Source organism: Nicotiana tabacum, chromosome 7 (genome assembly GCF_000715075.1).
Source record: "Nicotiana tabacum cultivar K326 chromosome 7, ASM71507v2, whole genome shotgun sequence".
Lineage (NCBI taxonomy): Eukaryota > Viridiplantae > Streptophyta > Magnoliopsida > Solanales > Solanaceae > Nicotiana > Nicotiana tabacum.
Window position 1 is genome coordinate 156440448 of NC_134086.1, and position 26962 is coordinate 156467409.

Consider the following 26962-nt stretch of genomic DNA (forward strand, 5'->3'; position numbering starts at 1 on the left):
TTCCTTTATCAGGACCCGCTAGGCAGTATATGGAAGCGCGTTCGAATCCCTATCAGTAATAACGCCTAGTAGTTAATTCCCTTAATCTAGCCTAAATAAGTCTAGTGAAATTCAATTAAAGAAACGTTTGGATGCAAGTATAGCATATCATCAGCTCGCATGTAGTCTCTTTGTCAAATTAAAGCATTCTTTCCATGAATTATAATGTTTTCTCCACTTTGTAAATAATTAATCAGAAGTTGATAAGAATCCGGATTAGGCCAAAGCATATAATTAAATTAGCATGTACCTTTTCCTTCTAGTTTTAGAGACAAACACATTAGAAATGTAGTCACTTTAGGATATCCTTTCTAAAATGGAGACGAGCCTCGCCAAATAAAAAAAATGCAAAATTGCGGGGCCCTCAATAAGTAACCATAATAATTATTTAGAATTCAGGATATGCCGTTTTAGTGAATTTCATGGCCTCCTACAAAAATAATAACGCGCTAGACTCTTTAGGCGCGGCTTAATTAAATTACATTCTTAAACTCGGGTGCGCATTGATGTGACCCGAATCCAAATCTCAACGGAGTCGAAATGGTCAACAACTATGGGTGCATTGATTGCGACGTGGTTCGAGATACATTTTCGCTACGTTGCAAATTCTATAAAAAATAAATGATAATAATAAAAGCGATTTAAACTTAATAAAAGCACATAAGTCACAACATGTATGTAAATCAGATATTTAGCCATTATAACAATTTAAGCGACCGTGCTAGAACCACGGGATTCAAGGGTGCCTAACACCTTCCCTCGGGTCAACAGAATTCCTTACTTAGAATTTCTGGTTCGCAGACTTCATTTGGAAAAGTCGAATATTTTCCTCGATTTGAGATTCAAGATAAACCGGTGACTTGGGACACCAAAAGCCAAACCTTTTCCAAGTGGCGACTCTGAATTAAATAAATAATCTCATTTCGAATATTGTCACTTAAATTGGAAAAACTCCCTCGCGCATTTAACCCTTCGAGACCGGGCGCGCAAAAAGGAGGTGTGACAACGCCCATTACCTAATCCTCCCAGCGCCTCGGCACAAGTTATCTAGCGAATTTATATACTACTATTATTTATATGAGTTAGAATATAGATTAGTTCGTATTCTTATAAGTTCAAGATAGTTTTAATTCGAACAGGAAGCGCTGATAATATTTGAGTTTTCCAGTTTATCATCATTAACGGCTCATCATGATTTAAAAATCACTATGATTAGCAGTAAACAATCAGATGAGTTAAGAAATTGAGTACCGACTTCGATTCTGGATACTCAATCCAATGAAAACAGGAAACAAACGAAATACAGTGAAATCTTTTAACAAAAAGTTGAAACCCACTAATGAAAATGTCATTTGCATGCACATTAGTGCAACTCTCCGTTGATATATGTTTGTGATAGTAAAAAATGCAAAAGCCTAATACAAGCATCTACAACGGATCATCAGTAATACAGTCTCATCTACAAGGGTTTATGCACCTCTAAAGCTTTGAGTACACAAAGACCTGCTGCAAAACTACGTAACCAAAGGATCATCAAAGAGAGGGGACATCAATTATTTTGAAAGAAATGTAAGAAACTAAAAGAAAAGAAAATGACGATGCTAAATTACAAAATTCCCGCTTCATCCATTTCATCATCATCGTCCTCGTCCCATTCCACAGGTTCAACACCCGGCTGGTAACCCTGTAATAAATACTCCAGAAGGCCTGCATCAAGCACAAATCCCTCTGATGGTGTTGGAGGCATATTTGATTCTTGATGACCTCCATTAGTCATGCTCTGCAACATGCAACCGAAAACATCTCGATTGTACTTCAGTACAAATTCTCGAGATGGTTCTAGGACCTCTATGTCGAATGCAGGGCTGAGAGGTCGCCCTACAACTTTCACATGACAAATACTGCACATAGGAATGAAATATTGTCAAGATCACATTAATGATAACTAACCAGCCTTCTTCCCAGTTACTACTTGATACACCAAGCAGAAAAAGTAAATACAGTACAAGTACGTACTTGGCATCCCAAGAATAAACCATTTATAAGAAATGGTATTTTCTGTTAATACGAAAGAAACAAATGGAATAAGAGAACATTCGTGATTGTTATAGAATTACCAAGTCTTCCAGCTTTGCACTATCTGAAGAACACCAAGTTCCTGGGAGCCTTCAATTACCATATTGACTTCCAAAAGGGTCGTGATTAAGAAATAATAATATAATTTACTGAAAAATATATTAAGGATGATCCTCCCCAAACAATAAAAACATGCAAAGTCAGATTAATACTACACTACAGAAAGAGTTCCCAGCTCTCTTTTCAGTCTCAAAAGGCCCCAATTCTACCAATCCCAGAACAGAGACAACACCAGGGCACCTATCTTCAGAGGAAACTTTCAAGACTGGGAATTGGAAGAGTTCACTAGCATGCTTACTAGATTGGGGAGTTAAACAATCAATGAGCTCTGCTGACAGAATCAGATGGGAAGGAAAGACAGATGGACAGTACACAGTGAAGGCAGGATATTCATCATTATGTGCGCAGAATGAAATGCTGGATACTTGGCCTTGGAACATATTTGAAGAACTAAGAAGGTGATAAGCTTCAGCTAAATAACATTACATGACGCATGTTTGACTCAAGACAATCTCGATAGAAGGAACACCCCCACCTTTAACAGATGTTAAATGTGCCAACAGAATGTAGAGACTAACAGACACCTCCTTCTACATTGCACAGTAGCTACTGATATTTGGCACATGTTCATCACAGTTTTTAGTTTAAGATGGATCATGCCGAACAGTATCAACGATGCCTACACAGTTAGATCTCTTGGAAAGTTGATAAATCCATCATAGAAGTCTGGAAAACGGTTCCTTCTTGTATTTTTTTGGTGTGTTTGGAATGAGAGGAATAGAAGATGTTTTGATGGAAATACCAACTCCAAACCACGCCCTTAAGGCTTGTTATCTTTTAAATTCATGTAGCTGGGATAGTTTGTCCCCTGTAGATTCTCATGTCAAACTTTTGGACTTTATTAGCTCTTTATCCTAAGCATAGGTCTCACTGTAATAGAGCTAACAAACTCTCACTTTTGTACTTCTGCTATTATGCATCTACTTGATGCCATTTATAGTACCACTTCATCTCAAAAAAAAAAAATGCAGTCTTGTGGAGTTGGGAAGTGAGGAAACTGAAGAAGGAACTACAAGACATTTGACACACAATTCCTTTGTGCATCATGTGTCCTAGTGAGGATAGGAACCAGTGCTTAGAAGATGAAAGAATATCCATGTAGACTTTACACTCTTCTTGTTTACTTTTTTTTTTGGGTGTAGAACTGATCTGTGAATAGTAAGATGCATTTAAGGAGTTTATCAATTCCTTAAAAGCTAATAACAATATTTTAGTGAAGTCATGTACTCTGTAAAGAAGCACGATCTCAGTTCTACAGTATGACTAAAATTAAACCTTACCTTTCTCACAACATTATTTTATTATAAATGTGTCAGTTTCATCTTCTTCCCCTGATGCATTAGTATGTCCAGGCATCAAGAGCGTTATTAGTAATGCACATGCAAGTCCACTACAACAACTCATTAATAAATAGAACAGCAAATGTGAAGCAGACCTTTCAATCAAAGAGAGAAAAGATGAACACGAACCATATGTAAAACAAGTCATCCATTTCTTGTCTCTGAACTCTGCCCAAAAGCTGAATCTGCATATATCCACCAATGCAAAGCACAGGCTCGGGTAGATTGAACCGCTGAAAGCAATTTTCCTGGCCATTGAAGTTTGATCTGTTAATTCTCCTTCTCATGCAAATTAGTCTATGACACCCCGTTCAAAGGCTTGGAGAAATTTTTTGACTAGTTTTTACTTATAACAATATTGAACAGAACAAATATTACTACTCCCACCATCAGGAAACTACTCAACCAAAAACATAGACAACTGAGTAAATAAGAGTATCTTTTTCAGGAGAAAACTAAAGGAAGTTATAAAACAAGACCTGTGTCATAGGGAATTCTTCAGAAGTATATGTCCATACAAACTTGTCATCAGCAGGCTGTTGCTGGGGCAATTGCAGGAGATCACTCTCATCTCTCGAGGATTTGGGATACCCCAACCGAAATCGAACAGATTTTGCAGAGTATATGGGCTTGCCGGGCTGGAAATAAGCTGAATTGGAAAAATTACGTATTAGACAAGAGGACCAAATAAGCTCCGGAAGTATGTGAAACTCAGATTGTAAATTTGAGGGGGCATCTAATGCCCCAAAGAAAGATTAACAAACACCTTCAAAAGGTTGTGTATCAACTTCGTTGATCACACATATATCAGCTTTCAATTTGTAAATTAGCGTCTCAGGGGCGTTGGGGTCACTGTGTCCTTTACTTGACCAGTATGAAGGTCTATTTAGATATCTGTCCCTTGGAATTAAAGTATTGACAATACTTTCATCTGGATAATTGTCCGTGCTTGAAGCACTGACTGCATAACCTATGCAATCACTTCGACATGACTTTGATGTTTCAATAGCTTGAAGTAGAGACGCGTAGACTTCATGATCTCTTTTTAGAGTCTCCCAGTTGGAATTGCTAGATCCAACATCTTTTGGTTCTGCTGCACTCGCATCTAATTCTGTTACACGGGCAATCCTGGAAAGCTGCGGAAACCTTCCAAAACACAGTTGCTTGGAGAGTCCATTAGTAACCACTGCAAATAAACAAGTAAATCATCAGCCTGTTTTCTTCTTCCTAATGGTAATAAACCTTCAATGACAGAAACTGGCATGTCAAGATTTCTCGAAGAAAGGCTTAATATAGGCAACTTTTCTTTATGAAAGAGATTGGAAAATCCTTAGAATTGATGCACGTTGTCAAGCCAAAAAGGCAGGAAAGTCGGATTGCGGCAGCGCAAAGTACAGAAAATAAGCTTCCAACTTCAAAATAAACTAATTGCATTGCACACCACTTGCACAAGAAAAGAGTATGATTTTTCCATTAGTAACTTACAAAAGAGTTCAAGAAACCAACAATTAGGTAACTGTTTTACAGAATGCAACTTGGCAAGCTACATTCAACAAGATAGTTCAGGTACAATATTCAAGGATAAGCGCAAAGGTCAAGTATGGTACTCCTAGTTCTAGCTAATCATCACTATATTAATGTAATCTATACCAGGCGGTGGTTCTTGTGTCCAAAGCCAAATCACTTGCTTTTACTGGGGGCATAAAAAGATTAACTAATGTTTCTTTTTAGTGTTGGGGAACAAACAATTGGCCCCAGGCATGCCCAAAGTTTGAACCTGTCATTTCAGCTTTTGAAAAAATGCATTGTCCCCAAAAGGTTTTATTTTAAAATTTTAAATTGTGAAATATCTATTTTCCTTCAGCCAAAAAGAAATGGTATATATTTCATAGCATCTAAAGATGTATGTACACTTGGGTTAAAGCTTAGTTCACCATATGAAAGCCTCAATAGTGTTTAGAGCTTTGGTGAAAGTTCTCCCATCACGACACAACCACAGAACAAATTCTACTAAAACCAAATCCAAGCAAGTCATCATTTCATACTTTCATCTTCTAACCTAAGTCTTGACACAAATTCACCTAGACCATCCCAAAATTCTCGTACCAGCACAATGTACTTGAACTAGTTAAACTTGGACCAACCAAGAAATATGGAAAAGACAAAGGCAACAGGCAACAACGTTATGTAGTCAAAGTTATTTCCTAGAACAATTATTCCCTAAGACTTTCATCAAGTCCATAGCGTTGAGATGAAGGTTTTCTTTTGTATAATTACTTACAGAAGGATGATCTTTACTGTTCCAATCTTTTTCTGAAATGCAGAGACAAGTGTCTCGAATGTACAGTACAGAAGGCAACAAGGTACACTGTAGACTGTACATATATGGGAAAGAGACATACAACTAGCTCCACACAGCCAGGATTAAAACGTATCCGAATCAGCTTATTCTCGGTTTCGAGGTGTGCCTTTGACACCATAACCATGGGAAGGAACAACAATCAGCATAAAGAGTGATTAATTTGGTCTTATGTGATATTTATTTCTTTCCTGACTTACCCACTTACACATCAGGTTGTTAGAAATCTGAACTTATGAAAATTTCTTTTAAAGATCAAGATAAAGATTCTAAAATCTAAAAGAGTAGGGACAGAAGTGAGAGAAAGAGGCATATTAAGGCACTTCACACCCAAGTTTGGAAATATATCATATTATCGCACCATTGTATAACATTTTAGGGGTGACATCAACATCATAATCGTAAATATCGGGTAGAAACAAAAAGCACTAATTTATTTAGTCAAAGCTTCCTTAATTTTTGAACCGCAAGAGATCATAGAGTGTTTCTCCTCTCAGACATCAATTCATTTTGCATCATTAGTCATTCGTAACATTTTCTTGAATCAAAGAAATCTAATTATGATTCAGATTCTTGTACTCTTTGGAGGATCGTCTCTCCTTTCTTCTTTCCAAGGCTTCATTTATTTTTTACTCATTCGGGATCATTTCTCAAGGCATAAATTGAAGATAGATCCTCATTGCTTAAAATAGCTCTAGATGCAAATAAAGTAGTAATGAGTCTTTAAGCACAGTAATCACATAATGTAACACTATGAAGTACACCAAGTATGTAAAACAAGAGTAGAAAAGCATCATAATGGAAACAGGAAAACTGAATCTGTGGTTTTTGAAACTTAACAACACTATAAATGACGTAATATAATAATGAAAAAGTAAGAATGCCAGTTCAGTCTCACATCCTAAACACAATGCTAACGGGCTGCTTTTAAGTAAGAACGAAAACTTGAATAGCATACCAAATTCGTGCCAAAGGCGCGAAACAGAGCCAGCACGGACCACATCAGCTGGATCCTTCAAACACATCAGGATGTTCAGAGACACGTCAGTGTCAAGCCATTGCACGAAATCAATATGTGTTTCCATGGAGCGACTACCATGCAATCCCCTAGATCTATTCAATGTTCCAAAACCTGAGTCTTCACCAAACACACAAAAAAACGATGCAATGAGCAAAAACCTTCAAAAAGAGAGGGAAGTAAACGACAAGGTTATCCACTAATCTAGGGTTAAATCAGCAAACATACCAAAAATAGATCAAATGCATGAATTTAACTACCAGTTTATATTTGTGCAATGGGTAAAAAATGGGTCATGAAAATGTATTCTCTTAAGAGGCTTCCAAAGAATGAAACTTTCTCATTAAGTCCATCACTCAACTCCACCTCAATACCAAATTACTTAAGAGTCTGGCTACATGAATCTTCTATATCCATTCCGCCAAGTCAATACTCAGATAAAAATCTCATCTTTCACAAAAGTAACCATTTTTTCCTAACGCAATTACCAAAAATAATTTTTAAAAAAATGAAAAAAACCCACCTACCCAAGAGGCAAGAAAGATAAGCATATAGTAAAAGATTTAAATAGAACAATCTAAAAATTGCGGGATTAACCCAATAAATTCAAGAAGGCTAATTGAACAAAAATGTCAACCAATAAGAAAGAGCGGAAAAGGAAGAGACTTTGTACCTTTCGGAATGACGACAGATAAGAAAACCCTAGAGAGAAATAGCACAACTACATAAATAGAAAAATCTAGAAAATGAAACTGTTCCCGGAGATAAGCTATTTTGGAAATATATTTGGTCATTATATTCACCCATACATTTTTCTGAAGCTTCCAAATTTTATTGGTTGGATAAAGTTATTTCTCAAGTTTCTTTGAAGCACTGAAGAAGAATCACTAGAATTTTGCTCTGCTTTTAATTTATTTATTTATTTATTTATTTTCCCGTTTTAATTTCTTCGATCTAGACATCTGGTTCGAGGGACGAGGGCCGGACCTATTATGTAGATCTATCTTTTTTCATGTACATTTATTTTCTTTTTCTTTTTAACTAGTAATTCAAATATTTAAATTATTTGGATTGTATGTAAATAATCTTAAAATGTACACTTTCTCAGTAAATATAGATAATCATTGGATGTTAACTACATGAAAAAAAATTAACTATTTCTTCTATTTTTCTTTTTTGATATCATTCTTGTCGGTGTTATTGGATCATAAAAATAGTCTGAAAGCAAAATAATAACTCATATTTATGGCAAAATAATCAAATATTGAGACAATGAATGAATCTTTGAATAAGATTTAATTCTTTTACTACTACTTGAACTCATATTTGGTGTGTTGATATCTCTTAAAAATATTTCTTTCTTAAAATTTAAGATTCTAAAACATTATTTTTCAATAATATATATTTTTATAATAATGCAATTGAAAATATTATTCTTAATTCAAAACTCATTTTAGTTGGCTATCTAAAAATATAAAAAATTCTTTAGCTAGTGAATTGTTTTTACTCCATTTTGATATTTGACATTAACCATGCTAAATATCTGAGTTATTTGAATTATATGTAAATAACCTTAACATTTAAACCTTCTAAATAATTATAGATAATCGTCAGATATTAATTAAGAAACACTACATGAAAAAAGACTAATATTTTCTCAATTTTAGTAGTGATAATTGTATTTTTGCACTATTCTCGTAGGTGTCATTGGAACCTCAAAATAGCCACAAAGTGAAATGATAACTCATATTTATGGCAAAGCACAAAGGTTGACACGATATAAACGATTCTTTGATTACGACTTGAACCCTTATTTGGTATGATTTTATCTTTCAAAAAAGTATTTCTATTTTGAAATTTCAATTTCTAAAACTTTATATATATTATCATAATGATTATCTTTATAATGATGCAAGTAAAGATATTATCCTTAATTTAAAATTCACTTTAATCGGCTATCTAAAAATTTAAATGATTTTTTGGCTGGATTTATTTCAGTATGACTCCACTTTAAGTTTATTGATATCTCTAGCCCCACAATTTGAATTTTTAATACCCTATATACACACAAATTTTGTTCTTTGAATCATTAAATGTTAAATTAGTTGATTATTATTATTATAAAACATTGCATATATTGTCTTGAAATTGTCAAGTAGTTTATTTTTCGACATCATACTTGGCTTAACCTCAATGCAAACTACTCAAATTGCATTCCAATTCAAATTTGAATATAATATCAGTTTGTCAGTAATAGTGATTTTTTAAAAATAACACAAATATAAATTAAAAAAATATTCTAAGATATCCTTATCTTATAATCTATGTATTTGAGTTGGAAAAAAAATTAAAATCGATGAGATTAACTTTCAAAAATTTTATACTCAACAAAGATGAAACATAAGAAGAAATTTGTTGTCATCTTTTATTTCTGGTTTTTAGATCTTTCTAACATTTTTTTTCAATATTTATTTTCTTTTATCTTATTTTTATGTCATTATTTCTTTTGTTACAAAAAATTAATTTATTTCACTATAAAAGGATGAGTTTTAATAAAAATTATCTACATATGAAATTTAATTATATTTTTAGTCTTTGGTTGAAATTATTTCATATTTTTCTTCTGGCTTTATCTAATCAGCCTAAATAGGTGCTCACCGACCACTTAAATTAAAAAATTGAATGATGTATAATTTATATATAATCCATATATAATATGTGTATAATCGTGTATTGTCAGTATATCATCTATTTAAATTAGCTATAAAAAGTAAACAATAAATATGGCCGAATATTATGTAAATACTCTATAAAATTCGGTTTTTTGAGTTTATCTATGATATAACTTCTATTATAATAATTTTAAAACTCTCTACTAATGTTCAAAAATATTTTATCTTTTTATTATCTTTGAATTAAAAAAAGTAAAGAGTTTTTCCGAAATAATTTGTTTACATTTTAAAATAAAATATTTCACGGCATACCAATTTTTTCTTTATATATACTCATTGTTACACTTAAAAGTCGCTATAAAAACTATCAATTAGTGTCACGACCCTAACCCCGAACCTGGTCGTGATGGCGTCTCTCGTGAAGACAAGGTCAGCCAGGCCAAAACCGAACACCTCTTTTAAATAGTTAATACCATAAATAGTTCTGAAACATGATATACAACAACAACAACAACAACGACCCAGTATAATCCCACAAGTGGGATCTGGGGAGGGTAATATGTACGCAGACCTTACCCCTACCCCGAAGGGTAGAGAGGCTGTTTCCAAGAGACTCTCGGCTCAAAAAAGCAACAGAAGCCGATATATTAGTGCCATAAAAATGCATAATAAAATAACAGCAATATAAGAGATATGAAATACAGAATACGAAATACGAAATAGATGGCTGGTATAGTAAAACTAGCAGGTAAAGCCCTATATCAATAGCCGACCAATGACATTCTTAGTCCAACTCCTAACTGGCTAGTCTCACTCTATTGTGTTGTAGAAATATTCACAACTTTTCTCTAACCTACAACTTTAATGCTCGACCTCCATAATTCCCTGTCAAGGGCCATGTCCTCCGTAATCCTAAGTCGCGTCATGTCCTGTCTGATCACCTCTCCCCAATACTTCTTAAGTCGCCCTCTACCTCTCCGCATGCCCACTACAGCCAGTCGCTCACACCTCCTCACCGGTACATCATTGCTCCTCCTCTGAATGTGCCCGATCCATCTGAGTCTTACTTCCCGCATCTTGTCCTCCATGGGGGCCACGCCCACCTTCTCTCGAATATCTTCATTCCTAATCTTATCCATCCTTGTATGCCCGCACATCCACCTCAACATCCTCATCTCTGCTACTTTCATCTTCTGGATATGTGAGTTCTTTACCGGCCAACATTCAGTTCCATATAACATGGCAGGCCTAACCACTGCTCTATAAAACTTACCTTTTAGTAACGGTGGCACTTTTTTGTCACACAAGACTCCCGACGCTAACCTCCACTTTCACCCCACCCCTATACGGTGTGTGACATCCTCGTCAATCTCCCCGATCCCCTGAATAACCGATCCAAGGTACTTGAAACTACCCCTCTTGGGAATGACTTGAGAGTCAAGCCTCACTTCAACTCCCACTTCCGTCGGCTCAACTCCAAATTTGCACTCGAGGTATTCCGTCTTCATCCTGCTCAACTTGAAACCTTTAGACTCAAGAGCATGTCTCCAAATCTCTAGCCTCTCGTTGACGCCGCCTCGTGTCTCATCAATTAGAATAATGTCATCAGCAAATAGCATGCACCATGGCACCTCCCCTTGAATATGATGAGTCAGTGCATCCATCACCAGGGCAAATAGGAATGGGCTGAGCGCAGACCCTTGGTGCAACCCCGTAATAACTGGAAAGTGTTCAGAGTCGCCTCCTACTGTCCTAACCCGAGTCTTAGCTCCAGCATACATGTCTTTAATCACCCTAATATAGTCAACCGGGACCCCTTTATCCTCTAAGCAGCTCCATAAGACCTCCCTAGGAACCCTATCGTACGCTTTCTCCAGATCAATAAACACCATGTGGAGATCCTTCTTCCTATCCTTGTACTGTTCCACCATCCTCCTAATAAGGTGGATAGCTTCTGTGGTAGATCGCCCCGGCATGAACCCGAACTGGTTGTCTGAAATAGACATTGTCCTTCGCACTCTCATTTCTACCACTCTCTCCCAAACTTTCATGGTATGACTTAGTAATTTGATGCCCTTATAGTTGTTACAGCTCTGCACATCACCTTTGTTTTTATACAACGGGACCATTGTACTCCACCTCCACTCTTCAGACATCCTATTAGTCTTGAATATAACACTAAACAATGCAGTAAGTCATTCCAAGCCTGCTCTACCCACACACCTCCACAGTTCAACCGGAATTTCGTATGGCCCGGTAGCTCTGCCCCTTCTCATCTTACGCATTGCCTCTATGACTTCGTCGATCTCAATGTCCCTACAATTACTTAATTCATGGTGGCTGTCGGCATTCCTCAATTCCCCAAGTAAAATATCCTGATCCCCTTCTTCACTTAGAAGTTTATGAAAGTAGGTCTGCCACCTCCTCTTAATCTGGTCATCTCCCATCAAAACTTTGCCGTCATCATCTTTTATGCACCTCACTTGGTCCAGATCCCGAGTTGTCCGCTCTCTCGCCTTAGCGAGTCGGAATAACTTCTTCTCCCCACCTTTGTTCCTTAGTTCCTCATACAGATGAGCAAAAGCTGTCGTTTTATCCTCCGTCACTGCCATCTTCGCCTCCTTCCTAGCTACCTTATACCTTTGACTGTTCTCTCTCTTCTCCTCCTTGTCAGTGTTCCCTACTAACCGCAGGTAAGCCGCCTTCTTTGCTTCCACTTTACCTTGGACAACTGCATTCCACCACCAATCTCCTTTGTGGCCACCATTGTGGCCCGTAGATATCCCTAATACCTCTCTCGCCGCCTTTCTTATACAGTCCGCCGTCGTCGAACACATTGTGTTTGCGTCCCCACTGCTTCTCCAAGCTCCCATTGTCGATAACCTTCCTTCCAACTCCTTAACTTTATCCTTAGTTAAGGCGCCCCACCTAATCATGGGGTGTCCTTGTACTGACCTCTGCTTCCTCCTTATCCTAATACAAATGTCCATCACCAAAAGCCTATGCTGTGTCGACAAGGTCTCACCTGGGATAACCTTGCAGTCCTCGCACAACCTCCTGTCGCATCTCCTGAGGAGGAGATAGTCAATCTGAGTCTTCGCCACCGAACTTTGGTAAGTAACCAAATATTCATCCCGCTTCGTAAAACTCGGGTTCGCAATGACTAGATCGAAAGCCTTGGCAAAGTCCAACAGCAAAATACCCCCTTCGTTCCGCTCCCCGAAACCAAAGCCGCCATGCACCTCAGTGTACCCACCTGCAGATGACCCAATATGACCATTGAAATCTCCTTCTATGAATAACCTCTCAGAAGGCGGTATACTATGAACAATCTCATCCAACCCCTCCTAAAAGCGCCTTTTGATATCCTCATCCAAGCCTGCTTGCGGTGCGTACGCGCTAACGACATTTAAAGTACCCTCACCCACCACCAACTTAATAGTCATTAGTCTATCATTCACCCACCTGACCTCTACCACGGCCTCTCTAAGATGACTATCTACCAGGATACCCACTTCATTCTTACCCCTCAGGACACCAGAGTACCACAACTTATACCCATCCACATTTTTCGCCCTCGATCCGACCCACCTAGTCTCCTGGACACACGCTATATTAATCTTCCTCTTCTGCAGGATTTTCGCCAACTCTATGGATTTACTCGTTAGTGAACCTATGTTCCATGACCCGATTCTCAACCTATAGGCTCCCTTTCCCCCTCTACCTCCCCTGCTACCCGACCCACTCCCTGACCCCAGCCCCACACTCTGCCCCACCCGAGGACATGCCCTTATTCTATCATCCCAAACTGCAGCCACTACACCTACAACAATCTAGAGAAGACTCGCTAATGCACAACGGACAACAAATCAAACTAGAAGGAAACAAGTGGTAACTAGTATCCTAGTTGAAAGGTTTAACTATTGAGAAGTAAAGTAATAGTAATTTAGCTAACACCAAAAGGGAAACAGTAAAACAAGAGGTACCAACTCCCGATAACAAAACCTGCGGTTGATTTGCTGTACTCGATGTAGTTGTACGCTCACGCACCACTTTCTACCACCCTATGCTGACACTCGCCCAGGTTGCTTTCCTTTGTTAGTGCTCATGCGCCCAACTTATATCCAATACTCCGAGAATTCCTGAAAACACAGAAAATACCACGACCCAAAAACCAGAAGGAGCTATCACCGCTACTACTGGTATAGCCCCAACAATATAAAATGTACCAAGAAAGGAGAAGAAGAAAATGAGAATATATTATGGGGTGGGGGCAGATTTGGGATCCACTGAATCAAAAGCAAATTTTTCTCCTAAAACAAATAACCGACTAATTCTTTACACCGAGATCCACTGAATCAAAAGCAAAAAACTGCAGAAAATGTTAGAAAATTTCAAACAAGTCAGGTAGCAAATATACTGAGCTACTAAAATTCCCGGCACCTTGATGGTTATGTGATTATTGTGAGAGAAAATAATTGGTTAGTTGACTAGAAGAAGGGAAGAAATAAAAATGGTGAGAAGACGCTCAGAAGCTCAGGTGGCGAATATACTGAGCTACTAATACCAATTATTAGTAGATCTGAAATTACCAGATAAAGTTGTATAAATACTAAAAATACATAAATAAAACCAAAAAGAGTGAAAAACAGAGTAGATCTGAACAAAACTAATGATGCAGTTTCTTACTCTTGATAAACGAAGAGAACGAAGCTGATAATTAATGCTAGATCAGACAACTAGAAATGCTAGATCAAAAAGCTAATTATAACAAAAAATTGAATAATGAAACGGGAAAAAAGGTTTTGGATCCAGTTGAAAAAGGATTTGGATCCAGTTGAAAAAGGATTTGGATCCAGTTGAATATTACTTAATAATCATAATTTGCGAAAATAAAGATAACAACAGTAGAAACCATCCCGACACAACCCAAACCGGGGTGTCACAAGTCATGAGCAACTAATAAATCCGGATACCAGTCTACTAGATACGAAATCCGATACAGAAGTTCAAGGACATGAAAATAGTAAGATAAGGGAGGCACGGGGGCTGCGGACGCCAATAGCTACCTCGTAGTCTCCGAAAAACACTGCCTAGATTGGGAGGATCAGCACTCAGGAGCAGACTCGGTGATGCCTGAATCTGCACACACGGTGCAGGGAGTAATGTGAGCACTCCGACTCAATGAGTAATAAATATAAATAATGGCTGAAAGCAAGAAAACACGTGAAGGCACAAAGCAATTCTATATCAAGTAGTAAAATCACTTAAAGCAGTAAATCAGTAAGGAAGTCAAATGAAATTCCTTTAAACCAAGTAAAACAGGTAATTTAGCAGGTTAATAACAAGTAAAAATATGCCCCTCGGGCACAGTAACAATCGCTCAGAACAATATCAGCCCCTCGAGCTCACTCTCAGTACAGTATCAGCCCCTCGGGCTCACTCTCAGCTCATGATGGGTACCCGCGCTCACTGTGGATGTGCAAACTCGGGAGGGGTCCCTCACGACCCAAGCGTTATATCAAGCCACCTCGTTGCATCATCTCTCGGCACTCGGCCTCACATCACTCAAGCCACCTCGCGGCGTATAAAAGTATCTTAGGCCCTCGACCTCATATCGCTCAGCATATCCTCACATATGGCCCTCGGACTCACTCAGTCCGAAAATCATCACAAGCCCTTCGGGCATTAGTAAAACAATAGTTCTTAGTCGAAAACATCTTTTAGAAATATCATTTTAAGTTTCAAATATGAGTAAGAGTGGCTGAGTTTGTAAAACAGTAAATATCAACAGGACTGAGTTCAAGTGATAAATCAATACAGTGAGGAAATAGTGATAATAATCCCCGGAGGGTTCAAATAGTTGGCACGGAGCCCAAATATGGCAATCAGCCCAAATCATGATGATAACAAACAAGTTTCAGTCAAATACGCGGTAAAATCATCAATTGGGACGGACCAAGTCACAATCCCCAATTGTAAACGACCCCACGCTCATCATCAAGCGCGTGTCTCACCTCAATATAGCACTACGATGTGCAATTCGGGATTTCAAACCCTCAGGACATCATTTACAATCATTACTCACCTCGAACCGACTACAACTCTAGCTCGCGACGCCTTTTCCCCTCGAATCGGCCTCCACGCGCGTCGAATCTATCCAAAAGCAGAACGAATACGTCACAATATGCTAAGGGAACAAATCCCAAACAAAAACAATCGAAAAATATCAAAAATCCCGAAATTAAATAAACCCAAGCCCAGAGCTAACTTCTCGAAACTTAGAAATTTTTACACCAACGGGTTGCTTATCCTTCCACGAGTTCATACATATCAAAAGTTCTCAAATCCGACCTCAAATGGTCCTTCAAATCTCAATTCAAAAGTTCAAAATCTCAAGCCCTATTTCTTCCATTTTTAGCTTAAATTCCATGAATTTCTAGGTTAATTTCATAATAGAATCACGTTTTAGGTTCATAAATCTTACCTCCAATCAGTTCTCCTTGAATCCCTCTTCAATCTCCCTCAAATAGCTTTCAAAATGATCAGATATGGTGGGAAAATGGCTTAAAATCGCGGATAAAATGTTTTATAAATTTCTGCCCAGTTCTGGTATTCCTTCATCGCGATCGCGGCCCAAGCCTCGCGATCGCGAAGGGAAAAATTCCAAGGCTCCAAAAATATACTATGCGAACACGACCAAAGCACTGCGAACGCGATGCTTCAACTCTCCAACCTTCGCGGACGCGAGGTTCCAGTCGCGAACGCGAAGGGTAATCACCTCTGAGCCACAATTCCTTATACGCGAACGCGGGACTCTGCATGTGAACGCGAAGCACCAGGCGAAAGCCCTCCGCGAACGCGATTCCCAAACGGAATGCGAAGGCCAAACTCAGGCCAGCCCAAAATCTTTCTACGCGATCGCGACTGGCCCCATGCGATCGTGAAGGCCAATTTCTCTGCAACATCTGAACAGCAATTTCTACAATTCTCAAAGTCAAAAATGGTCCAATTGACCACCCGAAACTCACCGAGGACCCCGGGACCTTAACTAAAAGTACCAACACATTCTAAAACCTCATTCAAACTTGTTCTAATCATCAAAACACCTCAAACAACACCAAATCCATCAATTCACATCGAATTCAAGCCTAAATTTTCTAAAAACTTCCGAAATACGCTTTCGATCAAAAATCCAACCAAACCACGTCTAAATGACCTAAAATTTTGCACACACATCACAAATGACATAACGAAGCTACAACAACTCTCGGAATTCCTTTTCGATTCTCGGATCAAAATCTCGCCTATCAATCGGAAATCGCCAAAATACTAACTTCATCAATTCAAGCCTAATCCTACACTGGACTTCCAAACCAATTTTCAATCACACTCTTAAGTCATAACTCACTTCCCGAAGCTAACCGAACCATCGGAACTCACATCCGAGCCCTCTAACTCGTAAGTCAACATTCAGTTGACTTTTTCAACTTAAACCTTCTTAAAAGAGACTAAGTGTCTCATTTTTTATCAAATCCTCTCCGAACGCAAGCTACCCAACTCGCTCACATAAAACACGGATAACGAAACATAATAAAGCAGAAATGGGGCGGAGCGGTAACTCATGAGAAGACTGGCCGGGTCGTCACATCCTCCCCAACTTAAATAAATGTTCGTCCTCGAACAAGTCAAGAAATATACCTGAAACCCCAAATAGGTGATATCTACTCTGCATCTCCCGCTCAGTCTCCCAGGTAGCCTCCTCCACGGGCCGACCTCTCCACTGCACTTTCACTGAAGCTATATCCTTTGACCTCAACTTTTGAACTTGACGTCCCAAAATAGCTACTGGCTCCACATCAAAGGTCAAATCATCATCCAACTGAACCGTGCTGAAGTCCAAAACATGAGACGAATCCCCAATATACTTTCGGAGCATAGAAACATGAAATACCGGATGCACGCTAGACAATCTGGGTGGCAAAGAAAGATCATAAGCCACCTCCCCGATCCTCCAAAGCACCTCAAAAGGCCCAATGAATCGCGGACTCAACTTCCCGTTCTTTCCAAATCTCATAACACCCTTCATGGGCGAAACCTTCAGCAAGACATTCTCACCAACCATGTAGGACACATCTCGGACCTTCCGGTCCGCTTAACTTTTCTATCGCGACTGCGCAGTACGAAGTCTCTCCTGAATCACCTTCACCTTCTCTAAGGCATCCTGAACCAAATCTGTCCCCAATAGCCTAGCCTCACCGGGCTCGAACCAACCGACTGGAGATCTACACCGCCTCTCACACAAAGCCTCATATGGAGCTATCTGGATACTCGACTGGTAGCTGTTGTTATAAGCAAACTCTGCAAGTGGTAAAAACTTATCCCATGAACCCCCGAAATCGATAACTCAAGCACGCAACATGTCCTCCAGTATCTGAATAGTATGCTCGGACTACCCGTCCGTCTGAGGGTGAAAAGTTGTGCTCAACTCCACCTGAGTACCCAACTCTCGCTGAACAGACTTCCAAAACTAGGAAGTAAACTGAGTACCCCAATCTGAAATGATAGAAACTGGAACACCATGAATCCGAACAATCTCTCGGATATATAAGTCTGCTAACTGCTCTGAAGAATAAGTAGTACACACAGGAATAAAGTGCGCGGACTTGGTCAGCCAATCCACAATCACCCAAATAGCATAGAACTTCTTCAAATTCCGTGGAAGCCCAACAACAAAGTCCGTAGTGATCTTTTTCCACTTCCACTCAGGAATAAGTCCAACAACAAAGTCCATAGTGATATTTTCCCACTTCCACTCAGGAATAACCATCTGCTGAAGCAAGCCACCCGGTCTCTGATGCTCATATTTCACTTGCTGACAATTGAGACACCAAGCTACAAATCCCACAATATCTTTCTTTATCCTTCTCCACCAATAGTGCTGCCTCAAATCCTGATACATCTTCGCGGCACCTGGATGAATGGAATACCGCGAGCTATGGGCCTCTTCCAGAATCAACTCCCGAAGAAAATCCACATTGGGCACACAAATCCGGCCCTGCATCCTCAACACTCTCCAATGGTCACATATCTAGCATCATCATGCTGAACTCTGTCCTTAAGGACAAGCAAATGCGGATCAACATACTGGCGCTCTCTGATGCGATCATATAAGGAAGACTGAGAAACAATACATGCCAATACCCGACTAGGCTCCGAAATATCCAACCTCACAAACGGATTGGCCAAGGCCTGAACATCAACTGCAAGAGGCCTCTCCCCAACTGGGATGTATGCCAAACTCCCCATACTCACTGCCTTTCGGCTCAAAGCATCGGCCACCACGTTGGCCTTCCTCGGATGATACAATATAGTGATATCATAATCCTTAAGCAACTCCAACCATTTCCGTTGCCTCAAATTAAGATCCTTTTGCTTGAACAAATGCCGAAGACTGCGATGATCAGTGAATACCTCACAAGATACGCCATACAAATAATGCCTCCAAATCTTCAATGCACGAACTGTGGCAGCCAACTCCAAATCATGAACATGGTAGTTCTTCTCATGGGGCTTCAACTGACGAGAAGCATAAGCAATAACTCTACTCTTCTGCATCAATACACAACCAATCCCAACTCTCGAAGCATCACAATACACAGTATATGAACCTGAAGCTGATGGCAAAACCAATACCGTAGTTGTGGTCAAAACTGTCTTGAGCTTCTGAAAGCTCTCTTCACACTTGTTCAACCATACAAATGAAACACCCTTCCGAGTCAACTTGGTCAAGGGCGATACGATAGATGAGAATCCCTGAACAAACTGGCGATAATAGCCTGCCAAACCAAGAAAGCTACGAATCTCTGTGGCTGAGGATGGTCTGGGCCAACTCTGAACCGCCTCTATCTTCTTTGGATCAACCTGAATACCCTCGCTGGATACCATGTGCCCCAAGAAAGACACTGAACTGAGCCAAAACTCACACTTGAAGAACTTTGCATAAAGCTTCTCCTCCCTCAATCTCTGCAACACAACTCTCAAATGCTCCGCGTGCTCATCCTGACTACGAGAGTACACCAGAATATCATCAATGAAGACTATAACGAACGAATCAAGATAAGGCCGGAACACGCTGTTCATCAAATGCATGAACGTGGCTGGGGCATTGGTTAGCCCGAAAGACATCACAAGGAACTCATAATGACCATATCTGGTCCTGAAAGCAGTCTTAAGAATATCTGAATCCCTGATCTTCAACTGGTGATAACCCGACTAGAGATCAATCTTGGAGAACACTCTCGCTCCCTAAAGCTGATCAAATAAATCATCAATGTGAGGCAAAGGATACTTGTTCTTAATTGTTACTTTGTTCAATTGCCTATAATCAATGCACATTCTTATCGTGACATCCTTCTTCCTCACAAACAAAACCGGTGCACCCCAAGGTGATACACTAGGCCGAATGAATCCCTTATCTAGGAGTTCCTGAAGTTGTTCTTTCAATTCCTTCAACTCCGTTGGTGCCATATGATACGACGGAATAGAAATGGGCTGAGTGCCCGACACCAGGTCAATACCAAAATCAATATCCCTGTCCGGTGGCATGCATGGCAGGTCTGCAGGAAAAAAATTGGGAAAATCCCTCACAACTGGAACATAATCAATACTAGGAGTCTCAGCTCCAACATCCCTCACAAACGCTAGATATGAAAAACAACCCTTCCCAACCATACGCTGGGCCTTCAAGAAAGATATCACTCTACTAGGAACATAATCAGTCACACCACGCCACTCGATCCGTGGTACACTCGGCATAGCCAAAGTGACTGTCTTATCATGACAGTCTAGAATAGCACGACACGGAGATAGCCAATCCACGCCCAAAATGACATCAAAATCTACCATGCTCAATAGCAATAGATCTACTCGGGTCTCCAGACCCCCAATAGTCACCACACATGACCGGTACACACGATCTACAATAATAGTATCGCCCACCGGGATGGATACATGAACAGATACAGCAAAAAACTCACGGGACATACCCAAATAACGAGCAAAGTATGATAACAATAGGAAAGGTGGAACTGGGATCAAATAATACAAAGGCATCTCTGTGGCAGACTGAGACAATACCTGTAATGACAGCATCTGAAGCAATAGCATCGGGTCTAGTTGGAAGTGCATAGAAACGAGCCTGGCCACCGCCTGATCGACCTCCCCCTCTGGGGCGACCCCTGGCTGCCTGACCTTCACCCCTAGCTGGTTGGGCGGGTGATGAAGTAAGTGGAGCAGAAGTCGAGGGCTGACCCCTCTGCTGGGACAAACTAGCAACACGACAAGGACACTGCCTCCACACATGCCCAAACTCTCCACACTCAAAACAACTCCCAAGTGCTGGAGAAGGGGACTAAAGGGAACCCTCGCACCGGAGTGACTAGCTGATGCACTCGGCATAGAAGAACCCTGAGCCAATGAGGCATGAGATGAACTCTGAGCTGGGAGGGCGCTGAGTGAAGGCTGGCCCTATTGAGACCCATGATAACCACGACCTGAAGATGCCCCGCGATACTCTGGATGGGCTGACTGAGCAGTCCTGAAAGAACGACCTCTACCATATTGGAACTAGTCCCTCGAAGGAGCACCACTGTAACTGCCAGATCCTCGAGGCCTCTTGGCCTCCCTCTCCTCTCGCTCCTAACGGTGAACAGTCTCAATCTCGCGAGCGATATCAACCACATTCCCGAATGTAGCACCCAATACTCTCTCTGGTCATAAGAATACGGAGATGGTAGTTGAGGCCATCAACGAATCTCCTGATCCTCTCACGATTTGTCGGAACCATCCAGACGACATGACGAGCCAACTTAGAATACCTCGCCTCATACTATGACATAGTCATATCCCCCTGTCGTAACTACTCAAACTATCTACGCAGCTCCTCTCTACGGGACTGCGGTACATACTTCTCCAAGAAGAGAGTGGAGAATTGCTGCCAAGTAAGGGGTGCCGCACCAACCGGCCTACGCCTCTCATACGCCTCCCACCAAGTGAAGGCGGCCCCAAAAAACTGAAAAGTAGTAAATGCCACATCACTAGACTCAAGGATCCCTGCTGTACGGAGCATCCGCTGACACTTATCCAGAAAATCCTGGGCATCCTCGCCCTCAGCACCACTGAATGACGGAGGCTAGAGTCCACCAAATCTCTCAAGACGACGCTGTTCATCATCCGTCATAACTGGCATAACAAACTCCTGAGCTGGTGCAGCCGGCTGGGCTGGAGGTGCCCCCGGTGTCTAAAGTCCCTGCACTACCTGCTCATGTGTGCGAGCAACGGGGGTTTGATTGCCTCCCCGGGCCTGTGAAGTAGCTGCTGCTGTAGTGGCTTAAACTGCCTGAGCCAGGCTAGTACAAACTGATAAGATATGTGCCAAGGCCTCCTGAAGACCCTGAATCACAATGGGCACAACTGGTGCCTGAACTGGTGCTGCTGGAGCATCCATAGCTGGAGCCTGATCCGGAGCTAGGGCAGCTGGTGGATCTACATGTACTGCCCTCGCTGCTCTGCCTCTGCCACGACCGCATCCACGGCCTCTGATGGTCTCAACTGGTGGCACTGGTGGTCGTCCACCTCGTCCGGTAGCTCGCGTCCTCACCATTTGTGAGAGAATAGAATAACAGAAGTTTAGTTCTCAGATCAACAAGGCCGCACGACAAGAATTTCAAGGATATGAAGTTTCCTAAAGGTTTTGCAGACTCTCGAGGATAAATACAGACGTCTCTGTACCGATCCGCGAGACTCTACTAAACCTGCTCATGACTCATGAGACCTAAGTAACCTAGGCTCTGATACCAACTTGTCACGACCTTAACCCCGAACCCGGTCGTGATGGCGGCCAGCCAGGCCAAAATCGAACACCTCTTTTAAACAGTTAAATACCATAAATAGTTCTGAAACATGATATAATAACCATAATTTGCAGAAATAACGATAACAACAGTAGAAACCATCCTGACACAGCCCAAACCGGGGTGTCACAAGTCATGAGCAACTCATAAATCCGGATACCAGTTTACTAGATACGAAATCCGATACAAAAGTTCAAGGACATGAAAATAGTAAGATAAGGGAGGCACGGGGGCTACGGACGCCAACAACTACCTCGTAGTCTCCGAAAAACACTGCCTGGACTAGGCGGATCAGCACTCAGGAGCGGACCTGCGATGCCTGAATCTGCACATACGGTGCAGGGAGTAATGTGAGTACTCCGACTCAGTGAGTAATAAATAAAAATAATGGCTGAAAGCAAGAAAATACGTAAAGACACAAAGAAATTTTATATCAAGCAGTAAAATCACTTAAAGCAGTAATCAGTGAGGAAGTCAAATAAAATTCCTTTAAACCAAGTAAAACATGTAATTTAGCAGGTAAATAACAAGTAGAAATACGCCCCTCGGGCACAATAACAATCGCTCAGAACAATATCAGCCCCTCGAGCTCATGATGGGTACTCGCGCTCACTATGGGTGTGCAGACTCCGGAGGGGCTCCTTACGACCCAAACGCTATATCAAGCCACCTCATGGCATCATCTCTCGGCACTCGGCCTCACATCACTCGGCCCTCGGTCTCACGTCACTCAAGCCACCTCGTGGCGTATAAAAGTATCTCAGGCCCTCGGCCTCATATCACTCAGCATATCCTCACATATGACCCTCGGCCTCACTCAGTCCGAAAATCATCAGAAAACCCTTGGGCATTAGTAAAACAGTAATTCTCAACCCAAAACATATTTTAGGAATATCATTTAAGTTTCAAATATAAGTAAGAGTGGCTGAGTTTGTAAATATCAACAGGACTGAGTTCAAGTGATAAATCAATACAGTGAGGAAATAGTGATAAAAATCCCCGGAGAGTTCAAATAGTTGGCACGAAGCCCAAATATGGCAATCATCCAAAATCATGATGATAACAAACAAGTTTCAATCAAATATGCGGTAAAATCATCAATCGGTACAGACCAAGTCACAATCCCCAATAGTAAACGACCTCACGCTCATCATCAAGCACGTGTCTCACCTCAATATAGCACTACGATGTGCAATTCGGGGTTTCAAACCGCCAGGACATCATTTACAATCATTACTCACCTCGAACCGGCTACAACTCTAGCTCGCGACGCCTTTGCCCCTCGAATCGGCCTCCACGCGTGTCGAATCTATCCAAAAGCAGAACCAATACGTCACAATATGCTAAGGGAACAAAGCCCAAGCAAAAACAATCGAAAAATATCAAAAATCCCAAAATTAGCAAAACCCGATCCCCGAGCCCACTTCTCGAAACTCAAATTTTTTTTACACCAACGGGTTCCTTATCCTTCCACGAGTTCATACATATCAAAAGTTCTCAAATCCGACCTCAAATGATCCTTCAAATCCCAATTCAAAAGTTCAAAATCCCAAACCCTAGTTCTTCCATTTTTAGCTTAAATTCCATGAATTTCTAGGTTAATTTACAATAGAATCACATTTTAGGTTCATAAATCTTACCTCCAATCAGTTCTCCTTGAATCCCTCTTCAATCTCCCTCAAATAGCTCTCAAAATGATCAGCTATGGTGGAAAAATGGCTCAAAATCGCGGATGGAATGTTTTATAACTTTCTGCCTAGTTCTGGTATTCCTTCATCGCGATTGCGGCCCAAGCCTCGCGATTGCGAAGGGAAAAATTCCAAGGCTCCAAAAATATACTATGCGAATGCAACCAAAGCACTGCGAACGCGATGCTTCAACTATCCAACCTTCGCGGACGCGAGGTTCCAGTTGCGAACGCGAAGGGTAATCACCTCTGAGCCACAATTCCTTATACGCGAACGCAGGATTCTGCATGCGAACGCGAAGCAACACGACAAAGCCCTCCGCGAACGCGATTCCCCAAATGCGAACGCGAAGGCCAAACTCAGGACAGCCCAAAATCCTTCTACATGATCGCGACTGGCCCCACGCGATCGCGAAGGCCAATTTCTCTGCAATATCTGAACAACAATTTCTGCAATTCTTAAAGTCAAAAATGGTCCGATTGACCACCCGAAACTCACCCGAGGCCCCCGGGACCTCAACCAAAAGTACCAACACATTCTAAAACCTCATTCAAACTTGTTCCAATCATCAAAACACCTCAAACAATATCAAATCCATCAATTCACATCGAATTCAAGCCTAAGTTTTCTAAAAACTTCCGAAATACGCTTTCGATCAAAAATCCAACCAAACCACGTCCAAATGACCTAAAATTTTGCGCACACATCACAAATGACATAGCGAAGCTACAACAACTCTCGGAATTTCTTTCCGACCCTCGGATCAAAATCTCGCCTATCAATCGGAAATTACCAAATACTAACTTCGCCAATTCAAGTCTAATCCTACACCGGACTTCCAAACCAATTTCCAATCATGCTCCTAAGTCATAAATCACCTCCCGAAGCTAACCGAACCATCGAAACTCACATCTGAGCCCTCTAACTCATAAGTCAACATCTGGTTGACTTTTCCAACTTAAACCTTCTTAAAAGAGACTAAGTGTCTCATTTCTTACCAAATCCACTCCGAATGCAAACTACCCAACTCGCTCACATAAAACACGGATAACGAAGCATAATGAAGCAGAAATGGGGGAAAACAGAGCGGTAACTCATAAGACGACTGGTCGGGTCGTCACAATTAGAAACCACTTTCTCTCTTGTTGAGTTTGAAAAAAAAACCTTTCATATAATCTAATGATTCAAAACTAATATTCTTCAACAAAAAAAATATTATACCCTTGCAATATTGGCTTGACTATAGCTAAATGAAGGGGTTTCAGCTTATACCCTTCAATTCCTTGAATGTGCTAAATTGAAATTAATGATAGCAGTTGTATAGCCAAAGTTTTGTTATTTGTTTGATGTCCATTTATGCAAATTGACTCATCAAACAAATATTCTTCAAGGAGAAAAAAAGAAACAACTTTTGTTCTTGTTTTTTTAATATTGATTGATTTTGTGATGTTTCTTTCTCTAGCATGTATGTTTACTTTATTATATATGTAAGTAAACTTTTATTTGATTTTGTAAACTCTTTTTTGTTATTTAGATAAATATAGACGTGTACCCTATACATTTATTTTAAAAGAATTTCATTTTATTCAAATCTAGCTACAGTGTTTCGAAGAGCTATACTTATAGGATTTTAAATGTGAAAGAGTTTTATAGTTATATGGAGTGGTTTTTTTTCTAGAGGCGAAGTAGTACTTAAATAATTAGAAAAAATTATAAAAGTTCCTAACATGATTGCATATGATCATTAACCGAATTAAGTATGATAACATGAAAAAAAAGATAAATTTTATTTTTAATTTAAATTCGAATTTTAGAACTTTATCTATAAATTCAAAATTATCTTTTAATTCAAATTTTAGAACAATATATTATATTATATTATATTTGTATTTAACTAAAATAGTCAAATGTAGAATAAAGTTATCATATACTATTGATATTTATTAGCTTGCCACTTGGCTTAACCATAATGTCAATTATATATGATAACTTTTTTGCTTTAATAAATATATAGATTTCTATTTAGACCTATGGCGAAATGATGAAAAAAATAAAAAGAACTGACTGGATTAATAAAAAGAGATGATTGGATTAAGAATCTGTTTGTGCACCTCCTTTATTGTGAAATATTGTACATTTAATGGGGCCCAAAACTATGAGCATGCTTGTTTCTAGAAGGCCCCAAGTCCCTAACCAATAGAAGTCTGCCTTGGTGTTCTTCAGTGGCTCTGAAAATCTTTAGCTACAAAATACTAGGTTGGATATAAATCGGGTAAAACCGATAACTCGAATCGTTAATTGTTTATTGATTTAACGGTATCAGGTTATTGGGTTAACGGTTCGGTAACGATTTTGAATTTTTTCACTATTAGGTTATCGGTTCGGGCCTCGGTTTGCAAATTTTATTAATGAGTTAACCGATAACCCAATAAGTATTAATAAAATTACGACTTTACCCTTAAGTATATACATATGTTTGGGCTTCAGTTCATTCTCTCCTATTGTTTCTCAGCCGCACTCTTCAGTCGCTTCATCTTCATTCTTCATAGACCTTACTAGTTACTTCTAGCATAAGTCTTTAGTCTTTTACATTAGGCTTTTAATTTCTATAACAAAATTCATCTTCATATTGGTATTTTTGACTGTTAATAATTCTTTATTTTTTTTTTCGTTCCTTAATTTTGTGAGCGCACGTTGTGCAACCTATGCCTACTACCTATTTCTTTTCGCACTTAT

General features: G+C 40.0%; 1 protein-coding gene and 1 pseudogene across 6 annotated transcripts; both read right to left on the reverse strand.

Moving 5' to 3' along the window:
* Positions 1 to 1385: 1385 nt before the first annotated feature.
* LOC107805398 (F-box protein At4g00755) lies at positions 1386 to 7889 on the reverse strand. 6 transcript variants are annotated; one of them, XM_016629428.2, is made up of 6 exons: positions 7626 to 7889; positions 6893 to 7066; positions 4342 to 4761; positions 4055 to 4224; positions 3705 to 3823; positions 1386 to 1940 (listed from the first exon to the last, which is right to left on the reverse strand). In XM_016629428.2, exons 1-6 carry the CDS (start codon positions 7744 to 7746, stop codon positions 1646 to 1648), a joined length of 1299 nt encoding a protein of 432 aa, XP_016484914.1. In that variant the 5' UTR covers positions 7747 to 7889; the 3' UTR covers positions 1386 to 1645. The 6 variants fall into 6 exon arrangements, with proteins under 6 accessions (XP_016484914.1, XP_016484913.1, XP_016484915.1 ...); XM_016629427.2 differs by having other exon boundaries at positions 6893 to 7072; positions 7626 to 7888; XM_016629429.2 differs by lacking the exon at positions 7626 to 7889 and adding an exon at positions 7476 to 7595 and having other exon boundaries at positions 6893 to 7072.
* Positions 7890 to 10082: 2193 nt separating this feature from the next.
* On the reverse strand, positions 10083 to 11132 carry LOC142162378 (uncharacterized; annotated as a pseudogene).
* Between the last annotated feature and the right edge of the window lie 15830 nt (positions 11133 to 26962).